At 38.2% G+C, this 18,341-nt stretch overlaps 1 protein-coding gene across 12 annotated transcripts in view; it reads right to left on the bottom strand.

The window, feature by feature from the left end:
- Window positions 1-18,341, bottom strand: part of STAG2 (STAG2 cohesin complex component) — a 140,208-nt gene that overhangs the window by 69,540 nt on the left and 52,327 nt on the right. For 6 of the 12 annotated variants that reach the window (XM_032757573.2, XM_032757572.2, XM_032757576.2 and 3 more), the window contains exons 2-4: window positions 8,837-8,976; window positions 5,600-5,678; window positions 412-576 (exon numbers count right to left, since the gene is read on the bottom strand). In XM_032757573.2, the coding sequence (XP_032613464.1) occupies window positions 412-576; window positions 5,600-5,678; window positions 8,837-8,880 (288 nt within the window). In that variant the 5' untranslated portion in view covers window positions 8,881-8,976. Of the gene's footprint in view, window positions 1-411; window positions 577-5,599; window positions 5,679-8,836; window positions 8,979-10,077; window positions 10,143-18,341 lie in introns of those variants that run through there. The other 6 variants (XM_032757569.2, XM_058441431.1, XM_032757568.2 and 3 more) reach the window with 2 other exon arrangements.

Raw genomic sequence — 18,341 nt, 5'->3', positions numbered from 1 at the left:
CTGAAAATACCCACAAAAAATACTAGCCAGGCATGGTGGTTTCTACCTGTAATCCCAGCTACTTGGGAGGCTGAGGCAGGAGAATCGCTTGAACCCAGGAGGTGGAGGTTGTGTTGAGCCGAGATTGTGCCACTGTACTCCAGCCTGGGCAACAGAGCGAGACTCTGTCTCAAAAAAATAAAATAAAATAAATAAGAAAAGAAAAAAACATGCAGCGGAAAATGAATCAAGACACAGCATAAAAGTCTTATATATGAATAAATACATCCCAACAGTTTTCTGATTTTGTTGCTTTTTTCTAATAAGTAGTGTATGTTTAAAATGCAATTAGAAAAATCAGAGCTACACTCTATATAACTCATTGAATTTTAAAATGTACAAATGAACTGGGAAGAACAACATAAATCTTACCTGCATAGCACTCTTGCCCATTTTGACAACTTCAAACAACATCATGTTTTCCACTCCATTCTGTTGGTGATGACCATTCATTCGGTTTGGACCAGAAGGAGGTTTTCCTCCTCCATTTCCACCTTTGCCCTTTTCTGCTGGGCCCTTTTTGCCTTTTTTACAAGTCTGCATAAAAAATACAAGGTGGTTAAGTTATATCATTATCCTTGAGAGTTCAAAACACAGCTACAGTAGAAGTAGCTGATAGGGTACATAACTATAACATGCTTAAACTTGCCCTAAAGAATTCCATCCACTTATAACAAAATGATACAACTGTGACAGCCTCTTTGTGGTGTCCATTTTTTCAAGTATACTACCATGCCTCACACGACATAGTAGTTAGAAGCATAGCCTCTGCAGACAGACAGACTCTGTGGGTGCAAATTTCTGTTACTATTAGCTGAGTGATTTTAGGCAAATTACTTAACCACACTATGTTTCAATGATGTTTTTCTAATTTGTAAAGTGAGGATAAAACTGTGCCTACCTCATAGGGTTGCTGTGATAATGAAAACACAAAGTACTTAGCAACATACCCAGCACATAATAAAGTCAAAAAAATGTCAGCTATTATTATCACTGTAAAATGAAAAAATTATGTTAAAAGGAGTTCAGTAAATGTTACATGAATCTTAATCTGGTAGGAAGACCAACAGAAACAATGACACAAAATACTGATTTGAATCTATTTTGAAAAGTAATATAAAATCACAGACTTAAAAGCCCTCAAAATATCAACAAAGTTTGAAAAACACTGCAAAAATATCTCTCAAGTATAATCAGAGAATTCTCAAGGGCATAGTAAATCAAGGTAGCTATCTCCAAGTTTTATATTACTCCCTTATGCAGCTTTTGGATGCAGACTGAAGTGGGCAGCAAGAATAACCAAACTCATTATCAAATATGTACCTTATACTCAGTTCAACATTTTATTTGTATTGTTAGTCTTAGAAATCATTGCAGTGCTCTGAACAAGGAATTCTGAACATTAGGAGTAGGTTTATCAATCTCATTCTTGTTCTAGGCCTCCCTCCAACATTTAGTCATCATGAAAATTCAATTAATGAAAACTATGAAAATGAAGCCCATTATAACAAAAGTTGTCAGTATTGGTGGGGGTGGGGGGTGGAGAAGGGGCGGGTAGGGGCATCAAAAAAATCAGTGAAAAGGTTCCCTATACGCCTAAGCTATAAAAATACCTCCCACAGCTCTTATACTTTAAGAAAATAAGCCATTCCGTAACTCAGAGTCCTCATTTCTCAAATGTCAGGGTTGAATTAAAATACTTTACAGAAAGGTATTCTGACCCCTGGATTTGGTGATTTCTTAAAGGTCTCTTTTAGACCAACACATCTCTACGATCTAGAGAACAAGCGTTGGCCAACTTTCTGTAAAGAACTGGATAGTAAATATGTTAGGCTTTGTGGGCCACATACAGTCTCTGTAGCATATTCTTTATTTTTAAAACTATTTAAAATTATAAAAACAGCCCAGCGTGGTGGCTCACGCCTGTAATCCTAGCACTTTGGGAGGCCGAGGTGGGCGGATTGCCTGAGCTCAGAAGTTCGAGACCAGCCTGGGCAACATGGTGAAACCCTGTCTCTACTAAAATACAAAAAATTAGCGGCATTGCGGCATACACCTATAGTCCCAGCTACTCGGGAGGCTGAGGCAGGAAAATTGCTTGAACCCGGGAGGTGGAGGCTGCAGTGAGCCGAGATCACGCCACTGCACTCCAGCTTGGGTGACAGAGCGAAACTTTGTCTCGAGAAATAAATAGGCCGGGCGCAGTGGCTCAAGCCTGTAATCCCAGCACTTTGGGAGGCCGAGGTGGGCGGATCACAATGTCAGGAGATCAAGACCATCCTGGCTAACACGGTGAAACCCCATATCTACTAAAATTACAAAAAAATTAGCTGGGCGTGGTGGCAGGCGCCTGTAGTCCCAGATACTCAGGAGGATGAGGCAGGAGAATGGTGTGAACCCAGAAGGCGGAGCTTGCAGTGAGCCGAGATTGTGCCACTGCACTCCAGCCTGGGCGACAGAGCAAGACTCCATCTCAAAAATAAATAAATAAACAAACAAACAAACAAATAAATAAATAAATATAAAAATAAATAAATAAATATTAAAACAGGACCGGGAGTGGTGGCTCCCACCTGTAATCCCAATACTTTGGAAGGTTGAGATGGGAAGACTGCTTAAGGCCAGGAGTTCAAGACAAGCCTGGACAACAGAGCGAAACCCCATCTCTATAAAAAAAAAATATATATATATATAAACTATTCTTAGAGCTCCTGGACAGTATAAAAACAAGCCATAGATTGTGGATCTCTGATCTATAGCCATGCCTACAAATTTCTTTCCACTGAAAGCCTGTGGTATTTATGTACTTTATTCCTTAGAGGGTCCCTTCTTCCTCCAAGAGTCCAAAACTACTCAACTCTTAACAGTTACTTTAAACCCCCTCCCAACACCTGAAACATATTACTTGTTAATTTGCAATACAGTAGTCCTCCCCTGGGTTTTACTTTATTCAGTTGCAGTTACCCTTGGTCTGCTGCAGTCCAAAAATATTCAGTAGGAAATTCCAGAAATAAACAGTTCAAAAGTTTTAAATTGCACGCCATTCTGAGTAGCATGATAGAATCACTCCATCATCCTGCCGTATCCCATCCAGGACGTGAATCATCCCTTTCTTTGTCCAGCATATCCACGCAGCTCATTAGTCACTTACTAGCCATTTTGGTTACCATATTGAAAAAATTCAATATGCAAGGTTCAGTACTATCCGCAGTTTCAGGCATCCACTGGGGGTCTTAGAATGTATCCCTGAGAATAAGGGAGACTGCTATATTCTGTAAATGAGATTCAGTCTTTGTGAACCTAATTCATTAATTCCTAATTGTACAACGAAAGGCTTTTGTCCCCAGTAAAAGCATTTTCAGAGATAAGGTTGAAAGAAAAGATCAACTACAACAGAGTAGACTAGTAAAATATAAAATGTTAATTAACATGGAGCTGTATATTTGCAGTTTATCTATCAAATGCCTCAATAGTCCCTGTCAGTATGAAAAACTAATTGGGACAATTAAAATGGCAGAATGGGTATGCTGTGCTAGAAAAAAAAACGTGCAAGGAGTGATAATACAAAGGAAGCATTATACAAAAAGCAAATATGCTAACCTGTGTATAATCTTGGAGAGAAAAAAATTTCTACATAAAGACTTTAGGAAGTGGTATAGTATAGAGGGTTAAGGGCACAGACCTGAGCTCAAATCCTTTAACCATTGGGCTTCTCTGGACTTCAGTTTCCTACCTATAAAATAATGGTGTTTTCTCATCTACGCAGTTGTTCAAACATTAGATCAACATGTGAAACTGTTACCACAACACATGGAACATACATAGTATAGTGTCAAAATGCAGTTGCTATTATTGTAATAAATCCTTGATCTGTCCCAACACCTCACCCACAGTAGTAGCTACAAAACCTTAACCAAAGTGTGGCACAAAAACTTCAGAGTCATCTACTCAGGTGCCACCGAGAATCTTGTCCAAACTTGTAAATTAAATCAAAGGCAAAAGTAGGTTAATAGAAAAAAATGATTTTCTAATAAATTAATGTATACTGTCCAATAGAATTAAGGTTATCTTTGGAGAGCCGTTAACATTTCTATTCACATCCCTCTCTCAAATCTTTTTAAGGAAATAAGAGAGCACGCAAAATTATGAAACACATGAATTATGAGCACTCAAAAAATATTCCAAGCATTAGTTAAATAAATTATGTTCCATACATTAAATGTGATGTTGTGCCACAATTAGAAATCACAAGAGAATGGCCAGGCGTGGTGGCTCACACCTGTAAACCCCAGCACTTTGGGAGGCTGAGGCAGGAGGATTGCTTGAGCCCAGTAGTACAGGACCAGCCTGAGGAACATAGTGAAATCTCATCTCTACAAAAATAAAAAATAAAAGGAATTACAGAGAAGCCAGGCATTGTGGCACAGGCCTGTGGTGCCTGTAGTCCAGTCGAGAGGCTGAGGCAGGATAATTGCTTTAGCCCAGGAGTTTGAGGCTGTAGTGTGCCATGACGTGTCAGTGAATAGCCACTGCACTCCAGTCTAGGCAACATAGAAAGACCCCATCTCCGAAAAAACAAATCAATTTAATTTAAAAATTAGAAAAAAAATAAAAGTTACAGAGTTTTACATTCACTTATGGGAAAGTTGTTGTCAACATACCACTGAGTTTTAAAAGCACGTTAAACTGTTTGCATATTGTGACTCCACTTAAATAAAATGTTATAATCATGTTTATACATAGGTGTATGAATAAAAGTATGTGCATCAAAATGTTTAAAGAATAAATTACCTCCAGGTGATAGGATTATGGAAAAATTTCACTTTGGTCATCGTAAACTTCTGTATTGTTAAGACTTTTTCAAAGTATGTCATGAGACAATATAAATCCAAAATTCATTTTGAAAAACAAATGCTGAACAACAAAAACAAGTTATCTTTTGCATAATGTATTTACACACATGCAGAGTCAAATGTACTTTCCAAAACAACAAAATAATTTAACCATTCGCCAAGTTATATGCAGCCCTCAGACTAACCCACTCACACTCTAAACTTACATTATACTGACTCAGAACTTAACTTTGTAATTTTTTATCTTTCATATTACTTATAAAGAGTAAAACTATTGCCAATTGTAACCCATTAGCCTTAAACTGGTTGTATGTTACATTTTTAGAGTGCTTTAGAATAAGAGATTTTATATATCGCTTTGCTTTACATTTTATTACTTGTGGGAAAACAAAAATAAAGCCAACAGAACATTGCATTCTGCTTAACATACTGTGCTTTACAAAATAAACTACTGGAAACAATGATGTATTATTATGATGATGATGATTATTATTATTATTTGCAACTTTACAGCAGTGTAAATAGATCCCAAAGGCTATCTCGTCTAGAATACAAAAGGACATTTATTCAGAAGGCTTACCATACCAATCAGCCCCCACCCCCTTAAAAAGCCATTTTTAAAAGATAAAACTATCTGAGACATAACTTAAATCTGTGTGTGTGTGAGATCTCAGGAAACAAAATAAAGTCACATATTTGATACATACTTTGCCTTTGCCTTGCTTTTGGTTTTTTCCTTCGATATCTTCAAAATCTGTGTCAGAAGAAAAATGTGTTTCTGACTCCCTGTGACAGAAAGATAAGAATTAAAACCCTTCCTTAGAAATTTATTGAGTTTCTAATTTTTGCCATATTTTCTAAAAGGCTTGGTTAACTCATTACAAAACTTCATATTAGCATTATAAGTAATTAAGATGTTTCCCCAAAACATCATACTATAGCACATTACCAAACACACAAGATTACATAAGCAACTACAAAAATAATAATCTAAAGTACAAATATCTAAACATTTTTGTTAATTTTTAATCAAAGTATGAAAACTAATCCAGTGGGTCTCAAAATTTAACCCTAGGAACTGTGGTGTTCCATGTAATGGTTGGTTCCATTTCCTACTTCAAAGATCACAGTGCTGCGGAAAAACTATATTTTAATACTAGGCATTGGAGGAACTTTATTAGGCAGTTTTATGATTATAGATCCTCTGATCTCTCCTACCTCACTCGAAAAGTATTTATAAATCTAGGTGAGTCAATATACAAAACATGTATTTCTGAAAGGGTACTTATAAAGCCTTTTTGTAAACTAAATCATTTGAAATACACTAGGGAATTATGCTAAGTGATCAATATCCTTTATGAAGTAAAGAGGTGATGAGCTATAGTCAGGAGAACAGTTTTGGTAGTAAGTAACTGTGAATCTTATACAAGTGACAATCTCAATCTTCTCATCTATAAATAATATATACGCAGGAAAGAACGAAATCTCTAAAGTCTCTACAATCTCCAACATATGAATCTATAGTCCTAAACAACAGTCCCTTGTTCTGGGTTGGGGTAAGGCTAGTTTGTATAATCTGGATTTTCTCACAAACATATGGAAGCCGACTGATTTAAATAAATATGTGTGATGCTTTCCAAATGAGTAAACATGAGTCTATCTAAATAGTAGTAACACACCCTGATTTAAATGCTTAAAGCAAGGCATACTTATATTAGTATTTGGGTCACACTGGATTTTAGAATTGAGCCACATCCATAAAAGATACAGGTTTTTCCACCCTAAGTGTGTAAACCTAGCACTGGCTCTGCTTAAAATAAATGGAATCTAAGTGAAAGGCTATCTTTATAAAACTAGTATTCTCAATCTAGATTTCTTCTATTTCCATTTTATTGCTACAATAACCAGTTGCCCAGAGGCTACAAGGTAGCAGAGGCTGTGAGGTAGGAATATTTCATAAATCTAAAATAATGATTAAGATTCTAGCAGGAAAAAAAAATACTATTTATACAGCACTTACATATAAAGTAATTTAAACAATATATAGAAGGTGGTGGCAATCCTAACTATATCCTACAATGTTGAGAGGAAAGGGCCTGTAATAAATACCATTCCCTAGAGTTAATGCACCAAAAACTGAATGACTACTATAATATTAACCCTGAAGCTCATGCGTGTTACATCTTAAGAAGACTGTTGTCATCAATAATCTTCTCACATATCTATATGGTCTTGCAAAAAAAAAATGAAAATTTAAAATATCTTGATGTATAAGTAATATTTATTTCTTCCCAAGCCTTTTGTAGGACACCAGCTCTCTTAAAGAGCTAAGTAACTGCTTTAAGTCTGAAGAAAATCACTAGTCTTCACAATGTTCCAATGGCCAGAGTAATCAAGGGCTCAATTATCCTCTTAATACTCATCTCCAAGCTATCCCAACTAAGAGTGAACCACTAGAGGTTTGGTAACTTACTGAAAAACTTTCTAAAGAAAGCTTAAGTGAGTAATCAGAATGGAAGTCTAAAATACTCCCAACCAAAGAAGAAATACTCTCCTAAGCCATTCTTCAATGTTTTCCTGTGTTTTTAAGATCAAAAGAACAAAAACTACCCTAGGTGAAATAACATTTATGTTTATTAAACATACTGTATTAACCATTCCGTGACCTGAAACATCCTGAGTCATCTATCACATGACTCAATCTTCCATTCTTCTTTACTGTGCCCTGCACCCCACATACCCAATCAAATGCTGGGTCTGTTCTACCCGAACAACATCAATTCCCTTTTATTCATTATCCTATTTCAGGTCCTAATTATTTGAGATATTCTAATAGTCAATAGTCTAGTCCATAATATAAACCCTTTTTATAGTCTCTAACCAAGTATATAAGAAACTTCATAATCTTCTCTTTCTATCTTTAAAATATGAACTCATAAAGGCAGCAGGAAGTATCTAACTTAATTCCTCACAGGATCTAATATAACATCCTGTATACAGCAGACACTTAATATTAACAAAGGTAATAATTAACTTTTACAAAGATATGAGACTCAGAATACATAAAATCCTCACTAAAAATGCTGTTTTGTGGGAACCTGAATGTATTTGGTCCCAGAAGATTCATAATCTCCACTGAAGATAACAAAATTATTAAAAATATGAAAATCTACATATGATCAAAAGTAGACGCTGGCTGCCATTATGTACAAAGGTATTGGTCTGTTGTTTTCAAAATTTTTAGCAACTAAACTCTCTTTTCAAGTCAAGTCTCATAAAGATCCTAATAAAAAATACAGTGGTGGGGGTGGGTAAATAAAGGCATTCACGGGCAATTTAAAAGTTCACTTTTCACTGAGGCAACTCATGAAACTGTACCTTAGTATGAAAATCACTGTTACATAGAGTAGTTCAAAATCTTTCAAAACCAAGGAGTAATTAGAATAAAAGCTAAGGAGTACAGTTAGCTTTTCAGATGGGGGTAAAGAGGATACCTATGTTGAAATCACTTTCTGGACCAATACACATGTAACGTATTTCTGCAATCATCATTTGATTTTGTAACAGAAATCTGACATTACATCCTAAATAGTGCCACATGGTATACCTCACTAATGAGAAAACTTTATTTTTAGGAATTTCATGATGCTCTCTCCAAACAGTTGCTATTGCAAAACCAAGCAAGGACTCAGAACTACACAACAAAAAATAATAAACTGCAGCATGTAAACTAAAAGATAAATTTAAAACACAACAACAAAAAAGTACAGAATAATTACTGTTACAGAGCCTTGATGAGTGCTGATATAAACTCTTGCAAAGCATAAAAGCTATTTTATATATTAGATCTTCTCAAGCAGAAGGAAATTTAACTGAAGTTAATGCATTCCCCATTTTGTGGAATAAACAAGTATTTAAAAATTATCAGAATATAATTTACTTACTGTAGTAGATTAAAATCAGTTGGTATTTCTGGAGCTGCTATCATTTCTTTATCATCTTCTGGAACACCTCAATGTCAGAAATATATTCATATATTTACGTGGGTAAAATGATGGCTTGCTTCTTTCTTCTAAGACAATTCCTTTAAAAAGGAGAAAATGACATTTATTACAAATGCACCAAAAATATTCGGAAAGGACATCCATACTCAAAAGTTAAATTCCCCAGTGCCTACTAATGTGTTTTAGTAAATAAGAATTTCGTTCCCTTGCATTTGACTGCCTTTTTTTTTTTTTTTTTTTGAGACATAGTCTCGCTCTGTCATCCAGGCTGGGGTGCAGTGGCGCGATCTTGGCTCACTGCAACCTCTGCCTCCCAGGTTCATGCGATTCTCCTACCTCAGCCTCCCAAGTAGCTGAGATTACAGGCGCGGGCCACCATGACCAGCTAATTTTTGTATTTTTAGTAGAGATGGGGTTTTGCCATGTTGGCCAGGCCGGTCTCGAACTCCTGACCTCAGGTGACCCACCCGCCTCGGCCTCCCAAAGTGCTGGGATTACAGGCATGAGCCACCGTGCCTGACCTTGACTGCTTAATCTAGATATGGATTTGTTGTAACACTCGCAGCCCCATAGTAATAACACATAGGGGAAAAAGAAGCTTATAAAACAATTGTTTTTAAATTTTCTTATGATTCTCCGTCTGGCTTTATGTATATATACATTAATACATCCTAAATAGAAACAGGATATGACTCTTACTGGTCCTGAAATCCCTATGAGAACTTTAAACCATAATATGAGATGCCTGAAAATACAACCTTTTGCTGATATCATACACATACAGTTAAAGGAGCTAATAAAAAAAACCTAAGATATAATTTTAAAACAGGTTTTCCTGCCCTGGAAACATACAGTCCAAAGCCTGGCTTATTAAATAAATAACCACTTCATGATAATAACAAACTTTGTTGAGAACAGAAGGGGGAAACAATATTAGATCTGATCTATTCCTCCCTCTCAAGGAACTTACAATCAATTTAAACACCAATAATGTCATATGAACAACAGATGAATGCCACTTTTGACCAAAGTACATGCAAAAATGGCAGACAGAAAAGGTATTACGTCTATGTTTTGAAAGTCAAGGATGCATTTCCTAAATGAGAAAATGACCTAAAAGCAAACAAGAAAGGAGAAAACAGGCTGAAGCTAAAGTCTAAAGCTCTTAGTCTTATGTGTACCTTTCTCTTATAATTTTCTTATGTTTTTCTTTTATTCCCAAGTGAATTTAGTACTCGGTGGCCACCTAAAGAAAAAGCAGGTAAGATTAAATATATCCAATTAATATTAAATGCTCAAATATAACACACTGATAAACTCCTAATGACTTCTCCCAGTAGGTTAGATATCACACAAGAAACAGCTCAATTTTTCTTAATAATTTTATATCTCTAGAAAACATCATCAATGGCTACTAATATTTAATTAATATACAAAGTTCAAAACATTGTATTTCCTAGCTTACTTAAGCTAAAACAGCAAAATATTAATTTTATGTTTTGTGAACAGCAAAATAACAAATGAGGCAATAGGAGAAACAAGAATGAATAATCCACAAATTAAATCCTGAATAATCAAATAACACATGCCACCACTTTAAGTTTATTTTTTTCTGAAAGATACTCAGATTTTAAAATCTGGTTTTCGGCCAGGCGCGGTAGCTCACGCCTGTAATCCCAGCACTTTGGGCGGCCAAGGCGGGCAGGTCACTTGAGGTCAGGAGTTCCAGACCAGCCTGGCCAACATAGCGAAACCCTGTCTCTACTAAAAATACAAAAATTAGCCTCGCGTGGTGGTGCACACCTGTAGTCCTAGCTACTCGGGAGGCTGAAACAAGCTGAGATCATGCCACTGCCCTCCAGCCTGGGTGACAGAGAGAGACTCTGTCTCAAACATACATACATACATACATACATACATACATACATACATTTTAAAATCTTATTTTTGTTGAGACAGGGTCTTACTCTGTCACCCAGGCTGGAGTGCAGTGGCACAAATCATAGCTCACTGTAGCCTCAAACTTCAGGGCTCAAGAGATCCTTCTACCTCAGCTTTCTGAGTACTCACCACATCTGGCTAATTTTTTCTTTTTTGAAGTTTGTCATCATATGTAAGATACACATTCACCTCCTAAAATTCTAACTTATTTATAAAAGAAAATTATTTTGTTTCTTTTAAAGGAACTGGAGAGCCACAGAACTAATAAATTCTAACGAACAGGTCAGGTCATCTAGACGGCAAGATGAAAATAAAAGAGGTCATGTGATCCTTGCTGTATCTGTCTATCTCTCTGAGCATTTCATAAAAACCAAAGTTGCTGCTTTCCTTCAATATAGTTTCTAAGCACACTTTAAAGATAGTTCATAAATACAGTCACCTAAGGAATCACAGGCGATGAATATAAAGAACGCATCAGCTCTGAGGAGCAGAGAATACTAAATAAAATGAATATTGTGTGATACACTGGATTCTTCTAAATAGCACAAAATTAATTTCTACTGTAAAAGGAAGAAGCATTCCCAGGCCAAATTATTTTGCAAAGCATAGGCTATACTAACATGTACTTTGTAATTCGAAACCAAAGCAAACACAAAAGCAAAACCAAAGATGTAAGATGTATCTCTCAAGACAAGACAGATGTGCGCGTGTGTGTGTATTATACGTATATAAAAAATAGAGACAGACAGACAAGGTCTTACTCTGTCACCTGTGCTGGAGTGCAGTGGCGCAATCACAACTCACTATAGCCTTGACCTCCCCAGGCTCAAGCGATCCTCCCATCTCAGCCTCCCAAGTAGCTTGGACTATAGGCACACACTACCATGGCCCAGCTAATTTTTTCTTATTTTGTAGAGACAGGGTTTCACCATGCTGCTCAGGTTAGTCTTGAACTCCTGGGCTCAAGCAATTCACCCACCTCAGACTCCCAAAGTGCTGAGATTACAGGCGTGAGCCACCACGCCCAGCCAGGTACATATATTTTTAAAAGAAAAAAAAATGTTGTGTCAGGGTCTGATAGAAAAATTAATGAACTGGCCAATTCCCTATCCTAGTGAAATAAGATTTTTCTAAAGTCTCTAAATATTGAAAATTCATCCAACCAAGTAAAAGTATCCACCATGTGCCAAATGTAGTGCTGGGCAATGAGAATACAATAGTGAACAGGAGAACAATGATCCTTGTCCTTAATACCTGTTAAGAAATGTGATTATTATTTCTACTAGAAGGCACCTACTTGCCACTTAATATTATTAAATATAAGAATGCTGGCCGGGCGCGGTGGCTCACGCCTGTAATCCCAGCACTTTGGGAGGCCGAGGCAGGCAGATCATGAGGTCAGGGAGACCATCCTGGATAACACGGTGAAACCCCATCTCTACTAAAAATACAAAAAATTAGCCAGGCGTGGTGGCAGGCGCCTGTAGACCCAGCTACTCGGGAGGCTGAGGCAGGAGAATGGCGTGAACCCGGGAGGCGGAGCTTGCAGTGAGCCAAGATTGCGCCACTGTACTCCAGCTTGGGTGACAGAGCGAGACTCCATCTAAAAAAAAAGAATGCTAAATTCCATGTATCCGAGTGTTTGCTAGTCATTCTCTAAATGACTTATTTGCCATAAAAAATAGTTCATCATAGCTCAACAAAAATTACAAATATTAAAGTTGCTTTGTAATTTAGAAGGGAAGGAACCCAATGGATGAGCTGGGATTAGTAGTTTCTAAATGTAAACTTTAATCTACAGGAAGAGCTGAGAATGTTTACATCTTTATTTTAAATGTCTACAGCTGCATATAAATAAAATTTGCAGGCCAAGCATGATGGCTCACACCTACAATCCCAGCGCTTTGGGAGGATGAGGTGGGAGGATGAGGTGGGAGAATGGCTTAAACCCAGGAGTTGGAGACCAGCCTGGGCAACATAATGAGACCCTATCTCAACAAAAAATCAAAAAATCAGCCGGGCATGACGGCACACACCTATAGACCTAGCTACTTGGGAGGCTGAGGCAGGAAGATTGCTTGAGCCCAGGAGGTAGAAGCTGCAGTGAGCCATGATCACACCACTGCACTCCAGCCTGGGCAACGGAGTAAGACTCTGTCAATCCATCCATCCATCCATCCATCCATCCATCCATCCATCCATCCATCCAATTTGTTTCCCCCATAGACTTACATTAACAAATTCAGAGTATCTTCAAATGTGCTTAATACCATTTGACTTCAGCTGGGTAACCCAAAACTATAAAAACATGTAATGCTCAAAGAAAAGTATCAGTTTAAAAATCAAACTCACCACACAATTTCTGCACTATTGCAGGTTATTAACTTTTTAAAAAATATGCTCCAAGATCACAAGGTGGAGCTCTCTCCTAGTGTCTAGAAAAAACTTTTGAGGTTTTCATCATATGTAACAATTCTCTATACCTACTATAAAAGAGTTAACATTCTAACAGCTTTGGAGGATAAAACATAGAAATAAAATTTGCATTAAGTCTCAATCACTATTTTCCTTCTGGGAAAAAAACTTACCCAGCAACAACTAGCTTCTGCTTTTCCTTACTGAAAACCAGGCAATCCCATTTGTAGATAAGCTAAACAATACATATTAAAGTAAAACTACTTTCTTAGGTTCACATGTATAGTGTGCTGCCATTAAAGGCTATTAATTATTAGATTAAAAAGTAACAGATGATAGTGTATTTCTAATTCTAAATATTAAATTCGAGTAACACTGCTTTTAATATAAACAGACCTAAAAGCTGAAACTTAATCACCATAACTTTTCAGGTTATCTATAATTAGTATATGTTTATGGCTTGTTACTCAAAGTTTAGATTACAAGTTAAATTCAATAACAAGAAACACCTGTCAGATACCTAGTACTATAGCATATTAATACAAGCAAGTAAAAATTATGATGATGCTTGAGTCTTTGCAACTCCAAAAAAAGAATGACTTCCTACATTCATCAAAAGTACCCCCCGACAAAAGCACACACAAAAAATCCTAATATCTTGTTTTGATATTATTTAATTTTCTTCCCCTAAAAGAATTACTGTCTTTAATTTAGGGGCCAGGCACGGTGGCTCACGCCTGTAATCCAAACACTTTGGGAGGCTGAGGCGGGTGGATCACGAGGTCAGGAGTTCAAGAGCAGTCTGGCCAACATGATGAAACTTCGTCTCTAAAACAAAAATACAAAAATTAGCTGGGCGCAGTGGTGTGCACCTGTAGTCCCAGCTACTCGGGAGGCTGAGGCAGGAGAATCGCTTGGACCCGGGAAGCGTAGGTTGCAGTGAGCCGAGATCACGCCACTGCAATCCAGTCTGGGCAACAGAGTGAGACTCCGTCTCCATAAAAAAAAAAAAGGTATTTAATTCAATCCCAAGTGGTCTTCAAGACAAAAAAATGAAAAGCTACCAACAAAGCCATCACTAACAAGGTTCCTCAGAATCCATATATTAATAATATATTACTGGAGAGCACAGAGGAGGGGAACACTTCAGTAGCTGGTATGTTAATTCTCTCACTAAAAATGCAGAAATATTCAACTGCTAAAAGCTGGCAAATTCACACACCACATGCCATACCCTTAACACTCCTCCCAAAAGGGTCACGTACTTCTACATATAAGGATCACATCCAGGAAATGTATACACCCTTCTAAAATGCCACCATCACTATAATACAAACACTTAAAATTAGGAATTACCAAAATGTCCAATTATCCAGACTATAGGCGAGCACCACCATGCGCAGCTAATTTTTGTGTATTTTGTAGAAACAGGGTTTCACCATGTTGCTCAGGCTAGTCTTGAACTCCCAGGGTCAAGCAATCTGCCCACCTCAACCTCCCAGAGTGCTGAGACTATAGGCGTTAGCCACTGCGCCCAGATAGGTACATATAATTTTAAAAGAAAAAAATGTTGTGTCAAGGTCTGATAGACACAGAAAAAATTACTGACCTGGCCAACTCCCTATCCTAGTGAAATATGATTTTTAAAGTTTCTAAATACTAAAAATTCATCCAACCAAGTACCACTGATAGTACATCAATGTAATTAATGTAATATTCATACACAAACTATTTATGACTGTGTGCCAGTGTGGGTAAATGGACATAATAACAACAAAAAAGAAGCAAAGGAAAACAGTAACATATCAGGGTAGGTAATTTTTTAATTTTTTATTTACAATCTTATTGTTAGTACAAAAAAAAGGAAATTATGAAGGGGAAATTTAGTTTTTTTTTTTTTTTTTTTGAGACGGAGTCTCGCTCTGTCGCCCAGGCTGGAGTGCAGTGGCGCAGTCTCGGCTCACTGCAAGCTCTGCCTCCCGGGTTCACGCCATTCTCCTGTCTCAGCCTCTCCGAGTAGCTGGGACTACAGGCGCCCGCCACCACGCCCGGCTAAGTTTTTTTTGTATTTTTAGTAGAGACGGGGTTTCACCGTGGTCTCGATCTCCTGACCTCGTGATCCACCCGCCTCGGCCTCCCAAAGTGCTGGGATTACAAGCGTGAGCCACCGCGCCCGGCCTGGGGAAATTTAGTTTTTAATGTACTCTGTTAAAACCTGAACTACTAGCTGGGCACGGTGGCGCGTGCCTATGGTCCCAGCTACCTGAGAGGCTGAGGTGGGAGGATCGCTTGAGCCTGGGAGGTCAAGGCTACAGTGAGCTGAGAACATGCCACTGCACCCCAGCCTGGGCAATGGAGTGAGACCGTCCCTCAGGAGAAAAAAAAAAACTGCTTAAAAACCTAAACTACCTGAGGAATTACAAAACTATGCTGCTAAAATCTATTCATATTTCATGTTCATAATCATATAAAATTAAACTCTGTACAAAAACTCTGAGTTCTATCATAAAATTACCTTTATTATGTTTGCCTACTCAAGATTAGCAGGGAACATAAACTTTCTTACAGGCTCCTGAAAACAAGACCCAAAGGTATGTTCCTTTTATTGGCCTATGTACTTTCTTAGGAGACAGCACACAGAAGTCTGTTGTTTAGTTTGAGGTTGTGAATGCTAAAAGGTAGACTACTTCCTGCAGTAGTACATTTGATCCAAACAGGAAAGTTACTACCATTTCTATGTCAAATGATGTACATGTGGGCAAAAAAATGAAAAGCTAACCCAAAATGTGGACATAAATACCCACCTTCAAAAACAAAAAAACTACTGCCCCTTTGATGAGTAACAATCTTTAACAAGAATTCGGCCGGGTGTGGTGGCTCCCACCTGTAATCCCAGCACTTTGGGAGGTGGAGGCAGGCGGATCACGAGGTCAGGAGTTCAAGACCAACATGGTGAAACCCCATCTCTACTAAAATAGAAAAATTAGCCGGGCATGGTGGCACCCACCTGTAATCCCAGCTACTCGGGAGGCTGAGGCAGGAGAATCGCTTTAACCCGGGAGGCAGAGGTTGCAGTGAGCCGAGATCATGCCACTGCACTCTAGACTGGGCGACGGAGCAACATGCCATCTCAAAAAAAAAAAGAAATTCTTCTTACCTAAAAGATATTTGTCCTCCCTCTGTTAATCTCCCTAATTTGTGCTATACTATTCTAAGTAAATGACATGGTGAAAATATGTCAAACTAGGCTGGGCACGGTGGCTCATGCCTGTAATCCTAGCACTTTGGGAGGCCAAGGCAGGCGGATCACGAGGTCAGGAGATAGACACGATCCTGGCTAACACAGTGAAACTCCGTCTCTACTAAAAAAAACAAAAAATTAGCCAGACTTGGTGGTGGGCGTCTGTAGTCCCAGCTACTCGGGAGGCTGAGGCAAGAGAATGGTGTGAACCCGGGAGGCGGAGCTTGCAGTGAGCCGAGATCAAGCCACTGCACTCCAGCCTGGGGCACAGAGCGAGACTCCGTCTCAAAAAAAAGAGAAGAAAAGTATGTCAAACTAAGCAATGATCATGTGTACTCAGCCCAACAGTAAAATCTTAACCTAAAAGTTTCTTGATAACACACTCACATTACAGCTACCACATATATCATTCGCAAATATCTTTTCTTTTACACAAACCTGGATGGAGTCCTACAGAATTCCTAATGGTAGTCCCTGCTCTGGTACAGTAATAGGTAAACCAGAGAAGGCATGCCTGGAAGAAATCTGCATATGTAAGATTAATGACCCTGTCTATATTTCCTAATAGTAGGAAATCAATATTTACAAACTTTAAAAATAACATAAAGGACAGGCCGGGTGCAGTAGCTCAGGCCTGTAATCCGAGCACTTTGGGAGGCCAAGACAGGCAGATCACTTGAGGCCAGGAGTTCCAGACCAGCCTGGCCAACGTGGAGAAATACCACCTCTACTAAAAATACAAAAATTAGCTGGACATGGTGGCAAAGGCCTGTAATCCCAGCTACTCCAAAGGCTGAGGCATGACAATCGCTTAAACCCAGAAGGTGGAGGCTGCAGTGAGCAGAGATCGTGCCACTGCACTCCAGCCTGGGCAACAGAGCAAGACTCTGTCTCAAAAAAAAAAAAAAAATTTTATACATACATATATATAAAGGATGGAAGGAGGCCAAAGTAAAAGGCCTTTCTAAAATAACTAAGTAGACAAACTGAACAGGCCTAAGGCCACAACACTGCAAAAATAACTTTTATTTTCAGGAAGAGGGGAAGGAGCAAGCTGGGGCAGTCTACAGATATGGCATCACTATACACTGCCAGAAACTAAAATTTACACAACGGGAAACATCCACCTGTTCCCTTCCTGTTTTTAAGTGTATTATAGTAGGTGCACAGCAATATTCCTAGTTTTCTTGTCTACACACTTTCCCCAATACTTTCAAAACATGACTCGAGCCATCACCACAACTGTGATCACCTTGACAAACCTACATACTCAGGCTGTCCCAGTTCTCGATGACCAGTTTTGATGTCTGTAGAAAACCTAGCACGCCTTGTGAACTTAGCAACCCCCTTAGTTAGGGGTTGGAGGCAGACAAGAAAAGGCTTATGTCCTATTCCCACAGAGCCAACTTGTACTCAGTACTCAGTTGTAACCTGTACCTGAATCACCCAAAGATCCTACCCTGTCTGACATGTTCCTGCTATAATACATCTACCTTCATTCTGGTACTGGAATCCTGCCCATAAATCAATCTTAAAAAGTCTCCATTTGTCTCTTGAGTTGCCTTAACCTGAATGCCACAATATTGTCCTCTCATCTGTCTGACCATACTGGTACTGGCTGCTGCTAGACACTGGATACCATATTATAGTTGACATATTGGATACATATCTGCTATCTAACTCGAAGACTACTATTTCCCCAGTCAGCCCTAATAAGCTGCAGCTGACTAGACATTATCTGGCTCTATCCTAAGGCAAATATCAAAACAGATAGAATATTTGTTTTACCATATACTATCACCTTAAAATCATTTCTCAGTCTGTCAAGGTCAATAGCTAATAACTGTT

This window comes from Hylobates moloch, unplaced genomic scaffold (genome assembly GCF_009828535.3).
Source record: "Hylobates moloch isolate HMO894 unplaced genomic scaffold, HMol_V3 SCAFFOLD_7, whole genome shotgun sequence".
In the NCBI taxonomy this organism is placed as follows: domain Eukaryota; kingdom Metazoa; phylum Chordata; class Mammalia; order Primates; family Hylobatidae; genus Hylobates; species Hylobates moloch.
The sequence above is the reverse complement of the archived record's forward strand: the minus strand, read 5'-3'. Positions and strand labels throughout refer to the sequence as shown.